Source organism: Anomaloglossus baeobatrachus, chromosome 5 (genome assembly GCF_048569485.1).
Source record: "Anomaloglossus baeobatrachus isolate aAnoBae1 chromosome 5, aAnoBae1.hap1, whole genome shotgun sequence".
Taxonomy (NCBI): domain Eukaryota; kingdom Metazoa; phylum Chordata; class Amphibia; order Anura; family Aromobatidae; genus Anomaloglossus; species Anomaloglossus baeobatrachus.
The window spans coordinates 147,768,320-147,794,897 of NC_134357.1; the positions used below are offsets into that span (position 1 = coordinate 147,768,320).

A 26,578-nucleotide genomic window follows, 5' to 3' on the forward strand; every position below is an offset into this window, starting at 1 on the left:
CTAAGCTCTTCCCCTAGATCAATTCTCCCTGAAGTGCTTCTAAAGGAGAATGTGCTGAACATCGTAGCCCCTCGTCTCATACAAGACCCGATGACGCGATGCAGCTGGCCAATCACAGTAATGTCAGTATGGAATTGCCATGTATGGCAGAGTATTCTTGTATGTTGATTGGCTGTCTAACAGCTGCAAAACATGCGGGGCAGGGACTCGAGCTTTCTCTCTAGCACCCATGATACTCTATAGAGTAACGTACGTACACAAGCACCCCGATGCTCAATCGATTATAAAGAAGTGGCGAGTACTCTCGCTCATCACTAATGCTAACATAAAGTAAAGTTACAATTGAATCCTAAAAGCAATTTTCGGTATATGAGCCTTTCCACCAGTTTAAGGCCAGTTCCCTGAAAAGGTTTGCATACTGTATTTGTATTGCGAAACTGAAATTTCTTTTTCCTTTGATGTTTATAAGGTGTTGTCATTTAATAAAATAAAGCAATGTTCATGGACCGGAGTAATGACCAAGTAATGATAACCAATACACAACATCATGGACAGTCTACAAGGGGGCAATACAATCTCCCTCTGCATTTCTCTAGCACAACACTCTCATTTTGCTCAGCAATTGTCATTTGTCACTTTCTATTGTAACACCATTTTACAGGCCTGAGAAATATCTTTTTATGGTATAAATAGGTTCATAAATATGAAATGATGATTTACTACTTGGTGCTGGTTTGAATGACCATGCTTTGTGGTGGACATTTTCTCCATTAGTGCAGTAATGTGATATATCACAAGGTTAAATGACATTTCCAGCTATAAGAAAAACCAGAGTTGAAAAATTCATAGGAATAGGAAAACTAGGTTAAAAGCACTAAGGTCATTTACTCAGCTCAAAAATTGCATGTGTGAAATTGGCTTTAAACGAGTGCCAACTAGTCATGTTTTATAACATTTGACCTATTCTGTGACCTTTTTGAAGATCAACATATAGTAGAAATAAAAAAATCGTATTTTATGTAATTTCTCAAATTTCTTGGATTAATTCTTATAACTGGATAATAAAAATGACAGTCATATTCTGCTGCTTAACATCTTGACTTACTAAGCATCTCCTGAAAACTCTGAGGGTTGTTGCCTATCATTGTCTACTAACAAAGGGGGGATTGCTCGGCACCACCTGAATTATTAGACAAATCATGTGCCATGTACCTATCAAATCACCTGAACACACACAATATGGCACAAAGAGGCACCAGACATATGAATAATAAATAATTAATATGGTATAGACCTTGATGTGTGCAAAAAATACAATATTTATTTATTTATAAAGGGTGGCAAAACACTCACAATTTAAAATCATTTAAAATCAGACATAAACACTAAACACTGCCTCCAACATGGGACATATGAATTGCATAGAAAAGCATATTGAGGGTAAACACAACAATACTGCCCCCTATCTGGGTATTCTTATACAAAATCAAGTATATACTCCATCTATGCTAAAAATGTGCTTGCATTGCATCAAGTTGTTACTGGATATCCTGAGACTGTCACCAAATGGTGTGAGAGTGTGAGAGCCCGACGCGTTACACCAGTCACGCTGGCTTCATCAGGAGAGGAGTGTCTAACGCGTCGGGCTCTCACACTGTGACTCCGGGACCTTGTATTGCAGTTTTTGGTAACCTTCCTTAGTGACTGTTTGGACTCATTGTTATTTTTTATTTTTGGCTAGTTTAGCCTTTGTTATATACCATTTGGTGACAGTCTCAGGATATCCAGTAACAACTTGATGCAATACAAGCACATTTTTAGCATGGATGGAGTATATACTTGCACGTCTTCTCTCAAAAGCGCACCTCACCACCTGCGCACTTGACCCCATGCCATCCCACCTCCTCCCCAATCTCTCCACCATCCTTATTGCAGCCTTAACCCATCTCTTCAACCTGTCTTTAACGACTGGTAACTTCCCCTCTGCCTTTAAACATGCAACAGTCACACCTATCCTAAAGAAACCTTCCCTCGATCCAACCTCTACTACCAGCTATCGCCCCATATCACTACTCCCACTTGCCTCAAAACTCCTGGAACAGCATGTCCATGCTGAACTTTCCTCCCACCTCTCCTCTAACTCTCTCTTTGACAACCTACAGTCCGACTTCCGTCCACATCATTCTACTGAAACTGGCCTGACTAAAATCACAAATAACTTACTTACTGCCAAAGCTAACAAGCACTTCTCTATACTCCTACTTCTAGACCTGTCCTCAGCCTTCGATACCATTAACCACTCCCTCGTATTACAGACCCTCTCTTCCCTTGGTGTCAGAGACCTTGCCCTCTCTTGGATCTCTTCATACCTTTCAAATCGCACTTTCAGTGTCTCCCACTCTCACACAACCTCTTCATCCTGCCATCTCTCTGTTGGCGCCCTCAAGGCTCTGTCCTAGGACCCTTACTCTTTTCTATCTACACATTTGGCCTGGGACAACTCATAAAGTCCCATGGCTTCCAATACCACCTATATGCCGACGACACCCAGATCTACCTCTCTGGCCCAGATGCCACATCTCTGCTGTCCAAAATCTTGAAATGTCTATCTGCTATATCCTCCTTCTTCTCCTCTCGCTTCCTAAAGCTCAATGTGGCCAAAACTGAACTAATCATCTTTCCTCCGTCTCCCCTACACTCTCCACCTGATCTATCTATTACAATAAATAACACCATGCTCTCGCCAGTACCCAAAGTTCGCTGCCTCGGAGTGACCTTTGACTCTGCCTTATCCTTCATACCACACATCCAATCCCTCACCACCTCCTGCCGTCTTCAACTCAAAAATATTTCCAGAATCCGCCCTTTCCTCAATTCGCAATCTACTAAAATGCTAGTGCATGCCCTCAATCTCCCGCCTCGACTACCCGACTGATCCACCTCTCTCCTCAATACCACCCCACTTCTCCCTCTGCATGTCTCTCCACTGGCTCCCAATCTTCCACCGTATCCAATTCAAACTACTAACACTGACCTACAAAGCTGTGCATAATCTCTCTCCTCCATATATCTCCGAACTAATCTCCCACTACACTCCAACACGTCACCTCCGGTCCTCCCAAGATATCCTTCTCTCCTCCTCTCTCATTCGCTCCTCACGCAACCGACTCCAAGACTTCTCCCGAGCATCCCCAGTCTCCTGGAACTCGCTGCCTCAACACGTCAGACTATCCCCTACCCTTGCAAACTTCAAACAGAACCTGAAAACTCACCTGTTCAGAAATGCCTACAATCTACAATAAACTCACTGCCGCCCGAGCACGGTGCGGAGCTGCCACCTGACCACCGTGCGGAGCTGCCGCCCGACCACCGTGCGAACCTGCCGCCCGACCACCGTGCGGACCTGCCGCCCGACCACCGTGCGGAGCTGCTGCCCAATCTACACCCCCCCTACTGTCTCCTCCCCATAATCCTATAGATTGTAAGCCCACAAGTGTAGGACCCTCTTCCCTCTGTACTAGTCTGTCTACTGTAACTTGTATATGTATTCTGTATGTAACCCCCTTCTCATGTACAGCACCATGGAATTAATGGTGGTCTATAAATAAATAATAATAATAATAATAATATACTTGATTTTGTATAAGAATACTCAGATAGGGGGCAGTATTGTTGTGTTTACCCTCAATATGCTTTTCTATGCAATTCATATGTCCCATGTTGGAGGCAGTGTTTAGTGTTTATGTCTGATTTTAAATGATTTTAAAATTGTGAGTGTTTTTCCACCCTTTATAAATAAATAAATATTGTATTTTTTGCACACATCAAGGTCTATTCCATATTAATTATTTATTATTCAATATACCTCTTTGTGCCAAATTGTGTGTGTTCAGCCTATCATTGTCTATCATGGTCTATCATTAGGCCCAATTATTCCTTGCTTTGCTTATGTTCCATAATTAGGGTACATGTACAAACATCAGAAATGCTGCAGGTTTTCCTCGCTGGATTGTGTACAGAAAATCTGCAGTGAATTATAATACTTGCCATGTAGATCAAATGTGAACAAATATAATTCAGAAGTGGTGAAATTAACCTTAGAATATTGACCTGTCATACAGACTTTAAAATTTTCATTTACATTTCTGCTGTAAAAAGTGCAAACATTTGTTGCAGATTTTCATGATTAAATTTTATCCAAAATTTCATTGTGATGCAAATTGCAGTATTGCAGATTTTCTATGAATTACTTGTTAATCCGTCATTACTCATTAATTCAAAAGTCCATAAAAAATTAAAAAGGAACCTAGCCTGTCTGATAAAGTTGTAATCCTGCGAATTAACATTAACTTGCAGGTTAAAAGCACTATGAAGGTGTCCAGCTGCTGGACTGAAAGCATGGCGCCTGGGAGAAAATGAACTTTATTCCTCTCAGAAGCCGCTAGATTTCAGTCATGCAGGAGTGCCCAAAGAACTTCTAGTAACTGTGTCAAACCTCAGATTTGATCTGGCAGCCTCCTGTGCTGTAGTCAGCTTCCCTCTCCACTGAACTGCAGTCTGGTTCCACTGCTGTCCTGGTTCTGAACACTTTGTTTGTGTTTTCATTGCTTTTCTGCCAACAAGTTTTTTCTAACGTAATTCAGTCTGCCTAATGCTATCTAGGTCTGCACTGAGCTATATATGGGCTGTATACTACATAAGGATACCTACTGCTATCTGGATCAGCACTGTGCTATATGTGGGCTGTATACTACATGAGGATGCCTAATGCTATCTGTGATTGCACTGTGCTATATGGAGGCTGTATACTACATGAGGGTGCCTAATGCTATCTTCGGCTGCACTGTGCTATATACGGGCTGTATACTAAATAAAGATGCCTAATGCTACTTGAGTCTGCACTGTGTTATATGGGGAATAGAGTTGAGTGCGGTTCGCGGTTCGAGGTTCTCCAGTTCTAGGCTCAAGTGATTTTGGGGGCTGTTCGAGATCGAACTAGAACTCGAGCTTTTTGCAAAAGCTCGATAGTTCTAGATACGTTCGAGAACGGTTCCAGCAGCAAAAAGCAGGGCTTTTTACACATACAGTGTGCAGGAGCCATTGCTGGCAGCCTGCCAGAAGCTGGTAACCAAGAAAAACATCGGGTATCCAAGCAAAGCGCTTTGGTTAGTAACCCGATGTTTATCCTAGTTACGTGCAGGAAGCCCACACTTCCCCGCTCAGCTCGCTCCGCCCCCTCCTGCCCGCGGCATGTACACATACACACACACACACACACACACACACACATGGTCCCGCTCGGCTTACCTGCGGTGATGAAGTCCCGCCATCCCGACCTCAGCGCTGTCACTGTCCTCCATGGCCGCCGCTTGTCACATCACCTTCTCTCGCTTCCGACCCGAGACTGACTAGCGGTGACGTCACGGGCCTCTCGCGATACTTGGTGTGAAGGCGCCGGTCATTGAACTCAGTGACAGGTGCTGTCAGTGTGCTGGAGATCAGCGCAGGTAATGTACCTCGCTGACAGCAGCACTTGTCATCCCCTGCAGTGACCTGGGCTGACCCATTGATGTTAGCTCAGGTCACTGCATTGCTCTCCCAGCCAATGGGGAACATCCTGCTCTTCATTGACTGGGACAGTGTGGATCATCATGGCAACCCCTTGGATTACACCAGACCTGGATTTGTTTTTCTTTCTAATAAATTGGTTAAAGAGGGAATGTTTTGGGGAGTGTTTTTTCAAATAAAAATGTGTCTGTCGTCTATTTTTTTTTATTACTGACTGGGTTGGTGATGTCGGGTATCTGATAGACGCCTGACCTCACCAACCCCAGGGCTTGATGCCAGGTGACATTACACATCTGGTATTGACCCCATATATTACCCCGTTTGCCACCGCACCAGGGCGCGGGATGAGCTGGGGCGAAGCACCAGGATTGGCGCATCTAATGGATGCGCCACTTCTGGGGCGGCTGCGGCCTGCTATTTTTAGGCTGGGGAGAGTCCAATAACCATGGACCTCCTTAGTCTGAGAATATCAGACCCCAGCTGTCTGCTTTACCTTGGCTGGTGATCCAATTTTGGGGGGACCCCTACGTGTTTTTTTTTAAATTATTTATTTAATTTAAAATAACAGCGTGGGGTGCCCTCAGTTTTGGATTACCAGCCAAGGTGAGGTTGCCAGCTGTGGTCTGCAGGCTGCAGCCATCTGCTTTACCCTAGCTGGCTACAAAAATAGGGGGAACCCTACGTCATTTTTTTTTTCATTTTTTTTGGCTAAATACAAAGCTAAGCACCCCTTAGTGCCACATGAAAGGCACCAAAGGGTGCAAAATTACAAAATGCAGGAGAGTGGGACATTATGTGTCTTTCTGCCATTATAATGACAGAAAAGACTGATATGAAGTGCACAAGCACAAGAAAATCACCAGAGAGCTCTACGCTGTGAAAAGCAGTAGAAAATGGCACTGGAGTGAATATGTGACCGCCTCATGTAGGATGAAGCTATGGATCCTGGGTAAATTTATGCATTTACCCTCATTCAGTTTTTTTGCAGTACACAAAAAAAACGGAAGGCACACGGATGACAAACAGATGACATACAGACCGTCTACGGAACGGAAACGGATGCCACACGGATGCACCCGTGAAAAAAACCGGACTGTTTTTTGCAGACCACAAAAATCGATCGGTCGTGTTAATGTAGCCATATTCTGATCTGCCGTTTATAAACAGCAGGCAGAAATAAGTGAATAACGCCCCCCAGCGTCAGAAAATCTCCGGGGTTTCAGGGCTAGCTGAGACCCTGGAGATCATGATTCAGGATGGTTTTTCCGGTCCCCGCTCACGTGATCACAGGTATACACCGTACACCGATGATGACGTTACAGTAAATGACAGCGCCGGTAAAAAATTATTTATCTCCCATCTGGCATGAACAAACACTTCTCCACTTCTTCTCCACTTCTCCACTTCTCCACTTTTTCTCCACTTTTTCTCCATTTTTTCTCCACTTTTTCTCCATTTTTTCTCCACTTTTTCTCCACTTGTTCTCCTTTTTTTCTCCACTTTTTCTCCACTTTTTCTCCACTTTTTCTCCATTTTTTTCTCCACTTTTTCTCCACTTTTTCTCCACTTTTTCTCCACTTTTTCTCCATTTTTTCTCCACTTTTTCTCCACTTTTTCTCCACTTTTTCTCCTATTTTTCTCCACTTTTTCTCCACTTTTTCTCCACTTTTTCTCCACTTTTTCTCCATTTTTTTCTCCACTTTTTCTCCACTTTTTCTCCACTTTTTCTCCACTTTTTCTCCATTTTTTCTCCACTTTTTCTCCACTTTTTCTCCACTTTTTCTCCACTTTTTCTACATTTTTTTCTCCACTTTTTCTCCACTTTTTCTACATTTTTTCTCCACTTTTTCTACATTTTTTCTCCACTTTTTCTCCACTTTTTCTACATTTTTTCTCCACTTTTTCTACATTTTTTCCCCCACTTTTTCTCCACTTTTTCTCCACTTTTTCTCCATTTTTTCTCCACTTTTTCTCCACTTTTTCTCCACTTTTTCTCCACTTTTTCTCCACTTTTTCTCCATTTTTTCTCCACTTTTTCTCCGTTCTTTTTCTATGGTCGGTCTACCCATTAGCTCTGCTATGCATAGTATAGCTCTACACCTACTGCCCATGTTACTTTATGATTGACATCTCTTTCGTACCAGAGCTGTCTAAGCCTACTCTGACCCCATATTTGTCATTACTATATTGTCCTTGTACTGTATTATGACATTTGTATCATGTGTTTCATTTCTTGCTGTATTGCAATTTTTTTGCTGCATCCCAATTGTACCTCTACATTGTTCGAGGTTATGTTATTGTTCTCTCACTCTTATGTGATACTGATTATTGTCATTTTTCATGATTACATGCAGATAAGTCCAATCTGACGAAGGCTCAGGCCGAAACGTCATTTGTAACTTGTTTTGGACAAAAACATATATGCTTATGAAAAATTTTTTTTTCTTAATACGGACCAATAAAGAGTGATTTTGCATTACTATCCGTTGTGACTTACTGACTTAGTCTGGGAGATTTAGAGTGCCGAGGTTACTCACTAATTTTATCTATTATTACCTCTGTGCATCTATATACCAGTGAGCAGAGCTTCCTCTACAGTAGTTCTCCTGATTAGGCATGCCCTTACCTCATGAGCAGGGCATTGCAGCTTTGGTAGCAACCATTACGACATGGACTCTGCTGCTGTGGACCCGGGGAGAGTGAGTGCAGATTCATTGCACCCACACTCCTCACATGAAGGGTCCGCACTCCTAGAAAATAGGGGATACGTTCCCTGAGTGTCTCCCCCCCCCCATATTCTAGACGGTCCAGAGTCGTCGTGGGACCCCTTTATTTTTTTTCTTACAATAAATTGGTGAAAGAGGAAATGTTTTGGGGACTGTTTTTTCAAATAAATTTCTTTTGTCGATTTTTTGTTTTTGTTAGTACTGACAGTTTATGATGTTGGGTATCTAATAGACGCCATGACATCACAAACTGCTGGGCTTGATCTCAGGTGACTTTACAGCTAGTATCAACCCGATTTATTACCCCGTTTGCCACTGCACCAGGGCACGGGATGACCTGGGGTGAAGCACCAGGATTGGCGCATCTAGTGGATGCGCCATGTCTGGGGTGCCTGCGGCCTGCTATTTTTAGGCTGTGAAGGCCCAATAACTATGGACCTTCCCACCCTGAGAATACCAGACCACAGCTGTCCGCTTTACCTTGGCTGGTGATCCAATTTGGAGGGGACCCTACTTTTTTTGTGTAATTATTAATATTTATAAAATAATTATAAAAAAAGAGCCTGGGGGGACCTCCACATTGGATCCCCAACCACGGTAAAGCTGCCAGCTGTGGTTTTCAGGCTACAGACGTCTGCTTTACCCTAACTGGCTATCAAAAATGGGGGGACCCAACGTCATTTTTTTTTAACTATTTTTTAAATAGAAAAAATTAATGGGCTTCCCTGTATTTTGATTGCCAACCAAGGTAACGACAGGCAGATGGGGGTGGCAACCCATAGCTGTCTGCTTTATCTGTGCTGAGAATCAAAAATACCGCGGAGCGCTATGTCATTTTTTTTAAAGATTTATTTGTACAGCACTGTGATGTCCAGCAATCAGAATACAGGGAAGCCCATTTTGTTTTTAGTTATTTAAATAAATAATTAAAAAAAATATATATGGGCTCCCGCTGCATTTTTTGTATTGCTAGCTAAGGGTAATCCAAGCAGCTACTGGCTGCTAACCCCCACTGCTTGGTGTTACCTTCACTGGCAATGGAAAATCCAGGGAAGCATTTTTTAATTTTTTGGCCAAAAAACTACAAAAAAAGGACGTGAGCTTCGCCATATTTTTGTATGCTAGCCAGGTATAGCAGGCAGGTGCTGGAAGAGTTGGATACAGTGCCAGAAGATGGCGCTTCTATGAAAGTGCCATTTTCTGAGGCGGCTGCAGACTGCAATTCGCAGCAGTGGGGCCCAGAAAGCTCAGGCCAACCTGTGCTGCGTATTCCAATCCGCAGCTGCCTAGATGTACCTGGCTGGACACAAAAATGGAGCGAAGCCTACGTCATTTGTTTTCTAATTATTTCATGAAATTCATGAAATAATAAAAAAAGGGCTTCCCTTTATTTTTGGTTCCCAGCCGGGTACAAATAGGCAACTGGGGGTTGGGGGCAGCCGTACCTGCCTGCTGTACCTGGCTAGCATACAAAAATATGGCGAAGCCCACATAATTTTTTCAACAAAAAACTTCTGCATACAGTCCTGGATGGAGTATGCTGAGTATGCTGAGCCTTGTAGTTCTGCAGCTGCTGTGTGTCTGTATGGAGAAGAGCAGACAGCAGCTGCAGAACTACAAGGCTCAGCATACTCCATCCAGGACTGTATGCAGAAGTTTTTTGCCCACCAAAAAAATGACGTGGGCTTCGCCAAATTTTTGTATGCTAGCCAGGTACAGCATGCAGCCACGGGCTGCCTCCAACCCCCAGTTGCCTATTTGTACCCGGCTGGGAACCAAAAATATAGGGAAGCCCTTTTTTTTTTAATTATTTCACTTATTTCATGAAATAATTAAGAAACAAATGACGTGGGCTTCGCCCCATTTTTGTGTCCAGCCGGGTACAACTAGGCAGCTGGGGATTGGAATCCGCAGCACAGGTTAGCCCGAGGTTTCTGGGCGCCTCTGCTGCGAATTTCAGTCCGCAGCCGTCCCAGAAAATGGCGCTCTCATAGAAGCGCCATCATCTGGCGCTGTATCCAACTCTTCCAACAGCCCTGGAGCCGGTGGCTCGCTGGGTATTAATGATTTCAGTTGATAAAATACAGCTATCCCTAACCCCATTATTACCCAGCGAACCACCCTTCACCAGGTCAGCTGGAAGAGTTGTATACAGCGTCAGAAGATGGCGCTTCTATGAAAGTGCCATGTTCTGAGGTGGCTGCAGACTGCAATTCGCAGCAGAGGGGCCCAGAAAGCTCAGGCCAACCTGTGCAGGTGGCTTGTTGGGTAATCATGAGTTAATACTGGCTTTGTTTTACTAGCCAGTATTAAGCCAGAGATTCTTAATGTCAGGCATGTTTGACCCGGCCATTAAGAATCTCCAATAAAGGGTTAAAAAAAAAGACACCACACAGAGAAAAAATACTTTAATAGAAATAAATACACAGACACATTAGAGACTCCATCTTTATTACCCCCTGTCAGCCAAATAAATCCCCAATAAACCAGCACTGATAAAAGGTTTTTAATAGAGGCTTAAATTATAAGCAGCAATTTCAGCGTTCCAAGTGCCTTTAAATGAATTTGAAGAAACTGCACTTCAGGATTGTAGTGAGGATTGTAGTGAGGATGAGGTGCCCCAGCCCATCACTTGATGGGCTGGGGCACCTCATCCTCACTACAATCCTCACTAGTGTAGTAGTAGTGACGATTGTAGTGAGGATGAGGTGCACCAGCCCATCACTTGATGAGCTGGGGCACCTCATCCTCCCTACAATCCTCACTAGTGTAGTAGTAGTGACGATTGTAGTGAGGATGAGGTGCACCAGCCCATCAAGTAATGGGCTGGGGCACCTCATCCTCACTACAATCGGGAAGCAGCGTGCAGCCTTCCCTCCGTGAGTGATCAGTGCTGCTAGCGGTAACAGCGGTAACGCTGACAGATGCGTTACCATAGCAACGATGCTCCCGGAGCCGCGGTTAGCGGTGATGTCACCGCTAACTGCGTTGCTATGGCAACGGTGATCTCCGTTAATGACCGGCTGTGTCAGCCAGTCCCTAACGGAACGGGGAGTCGACCGTGTGCTAGAGCATATCGCCGGTACACGGCAATACACAAATGTGCACCGTGTACCGGAGAGATGCACTCGCAGGTCCTACATGACATGTCATAGTCATGTGACCAGTCTGTAGCCAATGAGATAATAGCCACGTGACTGGTCACATGGCTATTTTGACGTCACGATAGGTCCTGCTTCTCTGCTGGCAGTGCCAGTCACCGGGAGGATTCAGCGATCATCGGATGGAATAGCGGCAGGAGACAGAGTGCAGGAGGGATCGCGGGGACCGGTAAGTGTTATGGCAATGTTTATTAATTGTTTGTGTACATTTATCATGCATTTTTATGTGTTTGTGATTGCCTCCCATTATAGCCTATTGGTTCGAGTTTGGTTCGTCGAACGTTCGACGAACCGAACTCGAACGGGACCCCCGTTCGGCGAACCGACCTCGAGCCGAACCGCGACCGGTTCGCTCATCTCTAATGGGGACTGTATACTACATGAGGGTGCCTAATGCTATCTGCGTCTGCATTGTGCTATATAGGTGCTGCTTAATGTTATATGGGGGTTGCATAGTGCCATATGGGGGTTGCATAGTGCCATATGGGGGCTGCATAGTGCCATATGAGGGCTGCATAATACTATATGGAAGACTAATGGGGCTTCATAACACTATATGGAGGAATATGGGGGCTGCATACTACTATAGCCCCAGAGCTGTATGTCCCCCCCCACCCCAGTGCTGTATACCCCCCCAGAGTTGTATGTCACTCCACCCCAGATCTGTATATTCCCAGAGCTGCATGTCACCCCTCACCTCAGAGCTTTTTGTCCCCCCCAACCCAGAGCCACTGCCCCCCTCTAGAGCTGTAAGCCCCACTCTGGAGCTGTATGCCCCTCCATTGCTGTATACATCTTTCATCATTAATATGCATGCCCCCAGTAATGTGTATATTCTCAGCATCTCTTATGATGTATATACAGCAGTGTCAGTGTACTCTATGTGCGGCCATGTCTGTTAGTGACGGCCACCAATCAGCGTGGTACAGACACATGCCCAGGAGGAGCTGGATGGAGACAAGTGGGGGATGTGAATGCGGCTGTTGCCGGCTTCCCAATATTAGAAATATCTCTAATGTGTCTGTGTGTGTATGTATGATGTGTATCTATGTCAGTGTATATGACTGTGTCTAGATTTATGTCTATTTATATGTGTTTTTGTGAATTTCTCTTTAAATATGTATGTGTATGTATATCTGTATGTGTATGTATCTGTGCATGTCTATGTGTGGATGGGGCCCACTGAGACTCTTTCGCCCAGGGCCCACAAAAACCTGGAGCCGGCCCTGCTTACAGCCACCGATCTCGGTGCTGGCTATCAATCAGTGTCGAGGCAGGCTTTTAGCCACTCATCTTAGGGATGTGAGTGGTGACTGTAATTGCTCTGGGAACACACCTGCTTGACTGAAAGCTGGTGGCTCCCGGGAAGCATAAAGTTAATTTTATCCCAGGTGCCACACTTTCAGTGCAGCAGCCAAGCACCTCAATAACACTTATTAAATTACAGATTGACCCCACATATGAAGGTTTTTAGCATAATCAGGCATGGCAGGTTCTCTTTGAAATTGGAAAAATTACTCCTCTTTTGCCTTCACATCAGTGCATCCTTCTTCTATCTCCATCCTTTATCAATGTTGTATCAACACGAGTACTGTGGTCACAAGTGGTGATAGTTCGTTACTGGAGGCAGGGTGTACATAATGCAACTGAGTACCAGGGAAATATTTCCAAAGAAGCACCAGGAGAGTTGATTTTTTTTAGCATTTTTTTCCTTTTAGATACTCTATTTTACCCAGGAAAATATGAAAAAAATCTGCGGGCAAAGTTATTGTGCAGATTTTCCCATTGCTTTCTTCAGATTTGATGCAGAAATTTTCCAAAGAAAATGGTGTGCATGTGAGCCTCGCTGAAAACATGATCATACGTCAGTATTTTGTGTAGTTTGGATCAGTAGTTGCATGCTACAACCACGAGTAGAATCAAAATAGAGAAAATGATTGTTGGAAAGATTGATGTGAAATACTGACAAATCTACTGACAAGTGAAAGTTACTGTTTATTTACAAAGCTTGATTTCCAACACAGAGTACTTCTCACTTTTGTATATCATGAATGAACCACCAGCTGCCCTCCTGCTTGCTGGGAGTGTTGCGTGCCTGCTTATTTAACAGTTCAGACCAGCAGCATTATTGCGCCACTGACACAAATTGTTCACTTTCCGATGTAGCAAGCAAAGGCAGCTTTACCTCTACACCATCGCAATAACACAATGCCATGGAACTCTCCATATATTGAGCTAACAGTGCATTCCAGTGACCTAGCTAGCTTTAGAGCAGCATTTACAAGCTCTATTGGAAAGACATTGTAAGCGCTGTGCATGTGCAGCCACCATTGCTAGACTGCAGCAATGGCCGGTAACATAGGCAACAAGCAGTAAGGCCTCTTTCACACGTCTGTGCAAAACACACACAATTTGCATGGTCCTTGGTGAAGGTGCGTATGTGTGTGCATGTGTCTGTGTTCACCGTGTGCTGTCCCTGTGCTATCCATGTGACATCCACATAGCACTCGAATAGCATGAACTTCTATACACACCCGTTTCCGGTGCTGCTGTCTCCTGCGCTGCTGCTGCTGCTTCTGGTTCCACGGTGCAGTGAATATGCATGAGCATAATGAGCGGGACCCAGAAGCAAGTGGCAGCAGTGCCGAAGACAGCAGGGCTGAAGACAGACAACTATAGAAATCATTTTATTTCAAAGACATGTATCACACTGATGTCACACTGATCACATCAGTGTGCGGGTCGTATGACATCAGTGCTGCCAGAGAAAAATGAGCATGTCACCGTGTGGAGCATGGTACTTGTGAAAACATGGAGGTGTGTGCAGACCCATTGATTTTAATGGGTCTACGTGTGTCTGTGTCTCTAGTATGAGTTGAAATGGATGTCACATGTACCGAAAACATGGGTGTGTGAAAGAGGCCTAATAGATACAATTAAAAACTATTCTGTACTTGAGCAAAATAAATTGCAAAGTTTTTTTTTTTTACAAAGTTGCTTTGTTTTTTTTCCAACAACTTCACAATGTTTCTCATTTAAGATGATGCTTCTGTCTATACTGATATTTTTTTCTTAGGACTCACTTGTGGCTTTTTTTTAAGTCAACGAAAAAAAAGTTTTATCAGTCCTATATTAGTGAACGGAAAAGTGGATGAGCGTGCAGACCAAGGCACCAGTCACACAGGGGACGTCTTCTCAAGATTGTCAGCATCCATCACTAATCCCAGCAGTAGCGGGTATCACAAGGGCAAGTAGAAATACCTTCCTAAATGTTACTTTTTATCTTAACAAACCCCAATGTATTTCTTATCTGAAGGGAACTACATTCATAATTCCACTTATTATAGACAGGACAGGTTTTTTTTCTGTTACTGTGAAATACAATGTTGTCCCCGGATTGAAGGCTGCAGCTTCAATTTCATCAGGTTGTATAAGATCCCTCCATGGTGTTAGGAGAAGTGTTCCGCAGCCGCATTGTGCTACGTGTAGTCTAGTCCAACCTAATTCTGCGCTTCAAAACTGTGGATCAGCCTTTAGAAATATAACATCGGGAAGAGCTATTTTTCTATTTTACAGTTCTCTGCATGTAAGCCAATGTACGAAATCAATTCCAACACTTGAAAAAAGGAACTTGGATGCTTTTGGATTTCATCCACCGAGATGAATCCACACCATTTGTCAAATAAAAATGGCTTAAAATGACATTCAGTCAGGTCCTTAAATCCATCCCTCAGAGTCAGCACCGAGTCTTACTATCACAATTACACATCTATATAGCTACACATTTATATGGCAGGAGACTTACAGTTTAAAGAGAAAATGTGAAAAATATATTTTATATTTGTTTTCCAGTGTTTCGCGATTCCTAATATTGTCAAGTGTGTCGTGTATCTTTCTTGCATGGAGAAATATGATTTATGCTCCCGATGATAAGGAGGATAATATCATCTTACCTATTCTATTTGTAATCGGCAAAAACAATTAAAAAGTGTAGGAAACCGCAAATATAACAAGCCAAAACTTGATTATACGTTGTTGTATAACAACCTAACACTTTGTAATTTATGCCTCAAATTTCTGCTTCTTATAAAACCTGGTTAAGAATTCTAACCTCACAGGCATAATTCATGTGAGGACCGAACCTGAGCAAACAGTAACACAATAACCTGGAACGTAATGTATAAAATGTCACTCACCAGAACTCGGAGGATCGTGGTTCCCACAGTAACATTCTCATACAAAGTGATGTTGTAGAGCACTTGGCTGAAGATAGGACGGTTATCATTTTCGTTGATCAGGTTAATTTTCACCTGAGAAAATCCCACATGGTCCAAGACACTTTCATTCGCAAACAGCTGCAAAATAGAAACTGTGTTACATTCTTCTAGGAATAGCGTAATCTCAAGAAATGAAACCACAATAAATATGAAGCATTTCCGGTCTAGTTTATAATTAACCCTTCTGAGAGGAGACAATGTCATTACACTGGTATAGCTTTATACAGAAGGAACCGATAAAAGGTTTGGACACCTATCAGAATTAATGATCAGTATTGTGATGCCAGAAGTGAGGCACGTTAGAAATACACAATGTGCTGCCAATATCAACTAAGCGTAAATGGTCGAATATCATGTATGACAGAGCACACCGAGGTATCATCTGCTTATCACTGTCAACAGCCCTTTCAGCGCATACGCCCAAGTCCTGTTTTCTAGGGGGTTCAGACGAAAGCTACGACAGAGCCAGTGAACGTAAGGTAAAATGTGAACATATCCCTAATAGTCAATACCGACACTGTAATGAAGGCATCACTGTCAAAGTAGAGACATCATTAGATTATGGAGGATATAGATTACTTATACTGGTTGTTTCTCTGCTGATTATCTAAATATTACACTGATACTTGTGAATATTTATACCTGATACACAATATCTATCTGATTTACATAGTTACATAGTTACATAGGTTGAAAAAAGACCTAGGTCCATCTAGTTCAACCTTTCTCCACCAATTATACATTTCGTCACTAAATCATTTATAACCGACAATGTTGTGTGTACTGAGGAAATCATCCAGCCTTTTTTTAAAAGCTGTTATAGTATTTGCCATTACTACCTCTTGTGGTAGGGCTTTCCACAGTCTGACTGCTCTAACTGTAAAGAACCCTTTCCTATTTAGCTGCCGGAATCGCTTTTCTTCCACTCGCAGTGAGTGCCCCCTGGTCCTTAGTATTGTCTTTGGAAGGAATAAGTCATGTGCCAGTCCTTTTATTGACCACACATGTATTTATACATATAAATGAGATTTTCTCTGAGATATCTTTTTTCTAAACTTAATTATTCGATCTTTTTCAACCTCTCATTATATGGGAGGCCTTCCATTCCTTGCAATAATCTAGTTGCCCGCCTTTGAGCTGACTCTAACTTCTGAATGTCCTTTTTAAAATATGGCAGAAAATAGAAAATGTAGTTCAGCTCACCCTTCCTAAAGTCCAGGTCAGGATCGGTGTTGGTGCACGGAGCTGCCCTGGCCTCAGGCAGAACACAGACAAGGAATCTAGAGTATGATCTCCAGCACTTCAAAGAAGGTTAAAAATATTTATTGAGGTTCTATTAAAAAAGATCCATCGATCATGAAAACAGTGAGGGGGGACACATTACGAGAAATCCAACATGTTTCAGCTAGTATAGCCTTATTCAAGGATTGCACTTACATGTCTATTGTGCATACAGATATACTGAAACTTTTCAGTATATCTGTGTGCACAATAGAAATGTAAGTGCAATCCTTGAATAAGGCTCTACTAGCTGAAACATGTTGGATTTCTCTTAATGTGTCCCCCCTCACTGTTTTCATGATCGATGGATCTTTTTTAATAGAACCTCAATAAATATTTTTAATCATCTTTGAAGTGCTGGAGATTATACTCTAGATTCCTTTTAAAATATGGAGCCCCATATTGGTCCTATATTTATGCATGATATTATCTTAGGTAGACTGCTAAATAAAAATTTTGCCACATCTGCTATCACTTTTATTATTCTAATAATTACACAACTGTAATGGTGTTCTTTGATGTGTTTCCCTCTTTTAATCTAATTTTATACAATTTATTTAATAACTACAAACTCCTTTCTAATGCTTTTGTAACTATTTTTCAAAGAATTGGTTTCACAGTAGCCCAAAGAAATTAAGTATAGAACTAAGAGCTAGAATTGTGTATATTTTTTATATATTGTATATTTATATACGGTATATCACAAAAGTGAGTGCACCACTAAGATAAAATGGCCAAAATGCGCCCAATTAGACATTTTCCCCTCTGTGGTGTCACATAACTCATTAGTGGTACAAGGTCTCAGGTGTAAATGGGGAGCAGGTGTGCTAAATTTGGTGTTCACACATTCTCATACTGCTCACAGGAATTTCAACTTGGAACCTCATGACAGAATTCTCCGAGGATCAGAAAAAAATAATGTTGTTCTACAAAAAGATGGCCCAGGCTATAAGAAGATTGCCAACTTCCTTAATCTGAGCTACAACACAATCGCCAGGACCATACAGTGGTTTAACAAGACAGGTTCTACTTAGAGCATGGTCAACCAAAGAATTTTGACTGCACATGCTCAGTGTCATATCCAGAGGTTGTCTTCAAAATGGGCATATGAGTGCAGCCAGCATTGCTGCACAGGTTACAGGAAGTGGGTTAAGCCCATCAGTGCTCAGACCATATGACACACACTGCAGCAAATAGGTTTGCAGTCTCTTCTTAAAATGATGCAAAAGAAAGCCTGCAAGCAGTTTACTAAAGACAAGCAGAATAAGGAGATGTATTTCTGGAACCATGTACTGTGGTCTGATGAGACCAAGATAAACGTACTTGATTCAGATGGTGTCAAGCATGTGTACTGGCAACCAGGTGAGGAGTACAAAGACAAATGTGTATTGCCTACAACTAAGCATGGTGGTGGTAGTGTCATGGTTTTGGGCTGCATGAAGGCTGTCAGCTGTGGGGAGCTACAGTTAATTTAAGGAACCATGAATACCAAAAAGTACTGTGAGATATTAAAGCAGAACATGATCACCTCCCATTGGAAACTGGGCTGTTGGGCGGTATTCCAAAATGATAATCCAAAACACACCTAAAGGCAACCACTGCCTTGCCAAAAAAAACTGAGGGTAAAGGTGCAGGACCGGCCAAGCATGTTTCCAGATCTAATCCCTATTGAGCATCTTTGGCGCATCCTCAAATGGAAGATAGAGGAGTGCAAGTTCTCTAACATTAACCAGCTAAGTGATGTAATCATGGAGGATACTAATGGCTCCTATGAAGCTCTAGTGAACTCCATGCCAAAGAGAGTTAAAGCATTACTTGAAAATAATCATGGTCACACAAAATATTGACACTTTGGGAACAATTTGGCCATTTTCACTTAGGGGTGTACCTACTTTTGTTTCTAGAGGTTTAGACATTAATTTCAGGGTGTTGCGTTATTTAGAGGAGACGTCAAATTTACACTGTTATACAAGCTGTACACTGACTACTTTACATTGTATCAGTGTCATATCTTTAATGGTCTCCCATAAAAAGGTATAATAAAAAAATTACAACAATGTGAGCGGTGTACTCTCTTTGTATTCCCTTTGTGATATACTCTACTTGATCACACTCTAAAGGGGAAGATTCACAGCCTCAGGCCTCATTCAAACCTACATTTTTTGCGGTTTTGAGGACACAACATGTAAAGTACAGTCTGAGGTTGTTCATATATCTGTGGTTTTAACAGAGACTTGTTGTTTATCAGCATCATGAATGAAAATCATTGATACAAGTCTATTTTTGCCTACAAAGAAAAATCACTAACATCAAAATGAAGCCAGAAAGCGACTCACCACTATAGCACTGATCGGTGACTATATATTTAATATTTCTAGTGTCATTTATTTGCCTCCCTCTGCCTACTCTGTTCAGCTCAGTGTTTATGATCTCATCCAAAATGCTACTAAAGGTGGGATGTGTATAGCAATAGTAAATACAATTAGGTCCAGAAATATTTGGACAGTGACACAATTTTCGCGAGTTGGGCTCTGCATGCCACCACATTGGATTTGTAATGAAACCTCTACAACAGAATTCAAGTGCAGATTGTAACGTTTAATTTGAAGGTTTGAACAAAAATATCTGATAGAAATTGTAGGAATTGTGCACATTTCTTTACAAACACTCCACATTTTAGGAGGTCAAAAGTAATTGGACAAATAAACCAAACCCAAAAAAAAAAAAATTATTTTCAATATTTTGTTGCGAATCCTTTGGAGGCAATCACTGCCTTAAGTCTGAAACCCATGGACATCACCAAACGCTGGGTTTCCTCCTTCTTAATGCTTTGCCAGGCCTTTACAGCCGCAGCCTTCAGGTCTTGCTTGTTTATGGGTCTTTCCGTCTTAAGTCTGGATTTGAGCAAGTGAAATGCATGCTCAATTGGGTTAAGATCTGGTGATTGACTTGGCCATTGCAGAATGTTCCACTTTTATGAACTCCTGGGTAGCTTTGGCTGTATGCTTGGGGTCATTGTCCATCTGTACTATGAAGCGCCGTCTGATCAACTTTGCGGCATTTGGCTGAATCTGGGCTGAAAGTATATCCCGGTACACTTCAGAATTCATCCGGCTACTCTTGTCTGCTGTTATGTCATCAATAAACACAAGTGACCCTTAGAGTCCCTTGTCCAATTACTTTTGGTCCCTTGAAAAAGAGGAGGCTATGCATTACAGAGCTATGATTCCTAAACCCTTTCTCCGATTTGGATGGGAAAACTCTCATATTGCAGCTGGGAGTGTGCACTTTCAGCCCATATTATATATATAATTGTATTTCTGAACATGTTTTTGTAAACAGCTAAAATAACAAAACTTGTGTCACTGTCCAAATATTTCTGGACCTAACTGTATATACCATTCCTCCTCTGTCTTTCCCATCCCACAACACTAGAAAGATGCAGTTTAGACTTCCCAATGCATTCTCTATGCCACTGGCATGTCCATCTTGGAAGAAGGAAGAACATAACGATGATCTAAACCAGGGGTGGGGAACCTTAGGCCTGCAGGCTGTATACGGCCTACCATGTGCCTTTTGTGCGGCCCCTGGGCACATCCCCGGAGGCAGCAGTGCTCGAGCCGCCACCACCGTTTTGCGGGCCACCGGCCCTTTAAATCTGCACGTTTGCTGCTGTGCATACCAATGCATTCTCCCGCTGGCCAGTGCCAGTGAGCTGAGGACTTATGTTGTGGGCGGGTTTAGCACACTGCACTTCCATCCCACAGCAGCTTAACAGCCTAGTGGTGTGTTCCCGCCCTCTGCCCTCGGAGCTGTATGCCTTCCCTCTACCATCGGAGCTGTGTGCCCACCCTCTTCCCTCAGAGCTACGTGCATGCCCTCTGCCCTCAAAGCTGCGTGCACGCCCTATGCTCTCGGAGCTGCGTGTACGCTCTCTGCCCTCCAGAGCTGTGTGTCCAGCGCCTGCTCTCCAGTGCTGTGAGTCTGGCGCTGCTATGTGTCCAGCACCTGCCCTCTGCTGCTGTGTTCCCTGTCCAGTGTTTTGTTGCCCCTCCCCCCAGAGTTGTGTACAACCCTCTGTGCTGTGTGCCCCCCAATGCTATGTATCACCCCAGGTTTGCGTCCCCCTCCTCCCCCCAGTCATGTCAGGGCTCCGCAAGTGATATCTGTGCCCCTACAGTGGTGCCTGTGCCCTAGCCCCTCTTGTGGTGCCAGTGCTTCAGCCCCTCTTGTGGTGCCTGCGCCCCAGCCCCTCTTGTTGTGCCTGTGCCCCAGCCTCTCTTGTGGTGCCTGCGCCCCAGCCACTCTTGTGGTGCCTATGCCCCAGCCCTTCTTGTGGTGCCTGCACCCCAGCCCCTCTTCTGGTGCCTACACCCAAGCCCTTCTTGTGATGCCTGCGTCCCAGCCACTCTTGTGGTGCCTGCACCCCAGCCCCTCTTGTGGTATCTGCACCCCAGCCCCTCTTGTGGTATCTGCGCCCCAGCCCCTCTTGTAGTGTCTGCGCCCCAGGCCCTCTTGTGGTGTCTGCGCCCCAGGCCCTCTTGTGGTGTCTGCGCCCCAGCGTCTCCTGTGTTGCTTATGCCCCCAGCGTCTCCTTTGATGTGTATGCCCCCCAGCATCTCCCGTGACTTATACATCACAGGAGGGGCTGGGGGCATATACATGTTCCCAGCCCCTTGTGTGATGCATTTGCCCCCAGTGTCTCCTATGATGTATATACAGCAGTCTCAGTGTCTCCTATGTGATATATGTTCCTCCAATGTCTCCTGTGATGTATATACAGTGTCTGTTATGTGATGTATAGGATTTATCAATCTTATCACAAAGAGTTGACTGTGCTCCAGACCAAGACAATAATGAAAAAGCAGCTGTGAGAAGAAACATGATTAGTATCCCCAAACATCACAGCTGCACCAAAGAGAAGCAGCTCCGGCTACCACAGAAGGGTGAGTTAATTAATTGTTTGACCAAATATAGCAGGGTCATTTTCACATTGATAATTTTTTGCGGCCCCCGAAGGTTGGTAGAAATTTCCAAATGGCCCCTGGCATAAAAAAGGTTCCCCAACCCCTGATCTAAACAGAGGAGACAACATAATTTTATTTTTATTTATTTTATTTTTTGGCACTAGGTTGGAGGGTGGCTTTTATAAGCTATCATCCATCTCATGCTTGAACAACATGTTCACCTTGATCATACTCTCCTCTATACCTTTAATCTAACTGTTTTTTAACAATGAAATTCTGAATTCACAGATCTTGGCATCACATGCCTGGACCCTGTCCTGGATCATCTTTTATGTTATAAACTGAACATTTAGGCCCTGACTCATCAAGACTAGAATTTTATACTTCAGTCTAAAAAAAACTGCACTGCAGTAAGATGTGCTAATTTTATTAAGAGGCATGCGATCTTAATTGGATTTGGTGCATCTTTGAACCTCCATACGATATTGCAAAAAAATGTAATCCAAATTTACAATTGCAAAGTATCCAAAAGCTCAATGTTCTCAGAAGTCTGCTGCTTTAGGCTCTGTTAACATTGAGATTTTTAGAGCCAATCCACAACTAAATCCTCTTCAAAAGCCACTTAAAGGGAAGGTATCGCGGTTTTTTATTTTTGTATTAAAAATAGTGATTATGAAATCAAGTATTTCTAATACAAAATGAAAATCGCAGCTTATTTAGTTTTTATCGATGAACTGAAGAAAGGAATGAAGGACCGCACTCCATCCACTGTGCAGGAATAGGATTTATTTAAACATGCAGGGTAAAAAGCTGGGGATGCACTGTGAGCTGGCTCCCAAGCAACGGACGACGGCCGTTTCACCTAATCAGGCTTCCACGGGTCCATGTGTGGAGTTACACCACCGTCCCCTATAAAGGAGAGCTCACAGGTGCGTCGCTAGCCACATAAAAACAATCATGGAGAATGTAATACAATTTAAATGCATGGAACATACCATGCGTATGGTGTAACATTATAAACATGAACAGTACAAAGTATTTTTATCCAAAACAAAAAATACATGCGCATATACAAATAAAAATAAAACTCAAAGACACAGAGGTATACATAAAAGGGAAAACTACAAAAACACTGACATATCAACGCGGTCATTTAACCCCATGGGACCTTGCGCTCCATAATCAATAATAAACCTAGCCTCTACCTGTAACAAAAGTTGCTGAAGGTTGCCCCCCTTAGGAGGGAGAACAACCCTTTTCAAGCCGGCGAAGCGCAAGACATCAGGGTTATCGTCATGATGTTTGCGGATATGAGTAATCAGTCTGGGAGAACCTTTTCCTGACGTAACAGAGTTATAATGCTCCCTAAATCTGATGTATAGATACCTAATCGTCTTGCCTATGTAAAACCTGCCACACGGGCAGAGAATCACATAGACAACGAATTTAGTCTTGCAAGAGATAAACTGGCGCACAGAATGGAAATGCGGGCCAACTTGCAAGGATTGGTCCGTAAGGTGTACGTTACAAAACCTGCAACTACCACATCGGTAATTGTCCGGGGGGCAACATCTATCAAGCCACATCCCAGGGCTAGTAAGTCTATTCTTTACCAGTTTATCCCGCAGGTTGCTACATCGCCTGAAAGTTACCAAAGGATTAGCTTTGGTCATTTCACACAAGGTAGGATCCCTCTCCAGGATGTGCCAATGCCTACATAAAGTTCTCTGTATGACATGTTCCAATGGTCCAAAACGAAAACTAAAGACAAACCTGTTCAAATCACTAGCCCTCTTCACAGAGGGACTTTCAAGATCAGGGGAACAAGCACCAGATCTCACCTTCTCAAAAGCAGAATCAATCAATTTATTCGGATTCCCCCTCTGCTGCAGCCTCTCCTTTAACTCACATGACTGCCGGAGAAAAGTCCCCTCAGAACTATTAGCCCTACGTACCCGTAAAAATTGACCATAGGGTAAAGCCATTTTGGTATGGAGAGGATGTGCGCTCTGAAAATGCAAGAGTGAGTTGGATGCCGTAGGTTTCCTGAACAATTGAGTGTGAATAGTACCATCCCTGATGGAAACCTCAATATCCAAAAAATTGAGGTTGTCGCCACCAAAAGAGGAAGTGAAAGACATATTCATTGTGTTGGAGTTGTTAAGATGTGACACAAAATCCGAGAATAAATCCTCCGTGCCATCCCACACAATGAATATGTCGTCCACATACCTCAAATAGTGGCGAATATATCTCAAAAAGGGATTGGTGTCCGAAAACACGTACTTGCTTTCGAAGGAGCCCAAGAATATATTGGCCATGGCACATGAGACAGGGGTACCCATGGTGGTACCCCCGCACTGCAAGTACCACCGGTCCAAGAAAGTAAAAGCGTTCTTGGAAAGAACAAAACCCAGGGCCTCCTCCACAAAATCGCAATAACAGGCATCCTTCCCACTCTGCGCCACCATCTCCCTCATGGCTTGGACACCCAAGTCCTGAGGGATGCGGGTATACAGGCTCTCCACATCAATTGATGTCAATTGAAAGCCCTGCTGCCACGTTATACCCTTCAACAGTGCAAGGAAATCCCCACTATCCCGAACATATGAGGGAATGTGACTGAGCAAAGGTCTCAGTAGCCAATCTAGATAGTGCGATAAAGGATCCGTTAAGGAGCCAATACCAGCCACTATCGGGCGGCCGGGGGGGTCAGTCCTGCACTTATGAATCTTGGGTGTACAATACCAGCACGGCTTCGTGGGGTAGGGGGGAATTAACTTCTCCACCTGTGCCTGTGTGAGGAAACCCAGGCCTACATACTTGCCCAAAAGCCGCACCAAAGATTTCTTGAAATCATGGATAGGATTACTAGGTAAGGGGGTATAGGTAGCTCTATCAGACAACTGCCTAAGGCACTCCTGCACGTACTGCTGCCGGGTCAGGAGGACCACGTTGCCCCCCTTGTCCACCTCACGGAACACCGTGTCCTCCCAACCCTGCATAGTACGAACAGCAGCCAATTCTCCCTGACTCAGATTCTGAGTGGGGGTATCGTAAATCAAAGCCTCAATATCTTTTAAGACAGTGTCCTGATACAAATCAACCAAATTCCGTGGCACCGTGGGAGGATAGAAATCCGATTTAACACCCTTAGTGAACCTGCCCGTTTGAAAATCAGTAGTGATTCCAACAGAGCTAGACCCTTGGTGGGGTTCGTTCAAGCTCAGCAAAAGCTCAGCATCCCGAACCACATCAGGGTCAAAAGCACCTGTGATATCAAAACGGTCGTTACTAACGGTGCATGGGACGTGTCCCTCAGGAATAAAACCCGAACTACCAGGTGCAGATTGAAAATGTTTGTACAAATGAATCTTTCTAATAGCTTTGAACAGATCAATCTTGAATTCAGCAAATTTAAACGGTTCTGGGACACAAAACTTTAACCCCTTAGAGAGTACAGACACCATGTCAGGAGACAAAACATGAGAAGAAAGGTTGATAATTGTATCCACACCAGACTGTGAAACAGAGGGACCACTTAATTTCTCCAGGACAAAGATTTCCTCTTGCGCCCCCGGCCTCTTATGCCTCTTCCTGCCCCCCCGGCGGCGGGTGCGTTTTCTAAAGGGCCAGTGGCTCTAACCACACCGACATTGCCACCAGATGGGCCTGAGACCACATCCTCGGAGCCACTGGACTCCGAATCAGTGGTCCAGTACCCCCTATTGGTACCAAAAGAGCCCTTCCTCTTAACATATGGCCTCTGCCTATAATTTTTAGTACTATCCTTAGCCCAACAGAAAATCTGCTTACTTTCATAATCCCTCTTATCTCTGAGAAATTTTTCTCTTTTTTTATTTTTAATATCAGTCTGAACGAACACCAACCTTTTATCAAGTTTTAAACAAAATGCAGTCCAATCATCATTTGACATTCTCAAACGTGTATCCTGTTTTAATGAATCCAGTTCTGTATTTAGAACAGTGTAGTCCTCCTTATTTTTTTCCAAGACAAGATGTAATAACTTTCTCGAGCATTCCAACTGTATATTCTCCCATTGCTGGGTAAATGCAGGGTCATCCTGGAAGTGTGACAGTGTCTTGATAATCCGTAATCCACGTGGAACACGGTCACAATCAACATAAGATTGTAATGACTGAATAGTCCAAAAGAGTCACACCTCCTTCTCAGCCAGGGTTTGAATGCGATATTCTAAGGTTTTAACTCCCAAAACCTCTGTGTCCTTCTTAGAATTACACTCTCCAAAAAAGGAGCCGGCATCAGCCCGCCCAGCCAGCAACCCCGTCGCACCAGCAGGTAAATCATTACAGCTGTCAGTAATTTATTTAGTTTTTATGTAATTCTTATTTTACTGGAGGCACTGCGGGCTGCCATGCTGGATTTGCCTTGTGTGTAACGACAGTAACTCCTTCCTTTATGGCAGCCCCTGTGCATAGATTCTGATAGTCGGGCTCCGACCCCTTGCCATACGTTACAGTGGGCGTATGCTGTGACGTGGATGCGCCCCCTGGGCTGTCCAGAACACAAGAGGGAGGAGTTCAGCGCCATTATTGTGGAGCTCACAGCGTGTGTTG

The 26,578-nt window shown here is 43.5% G+C and overlaps 1 protein-coding gene across 3 annotated transcripts in view; it reads right to left on the reverse strand.

The window, feature by feature from the left end:
- The window catches only part of CDH23 (cadherin related 23), a 1,872,161-nt gene that overhangs the window by 899,449 nt on the left and 946,134 nt on the right, over positions 1-26,578 (reverse strand). For all 3 annotated transcript variants that reach the window (XM_075348968.1, XM_075348971.1, XM_075348969.1), the window contains exon 13: positions 15,652-15,810. In XM_075348968.1, the coding sequence (XP_075205083.1) occupies positions 15,652-15,810 (159 nt within the window). The remainder of the gene's footprint in view (positions 1-15,651; positions 15,811-26,578) is intronic.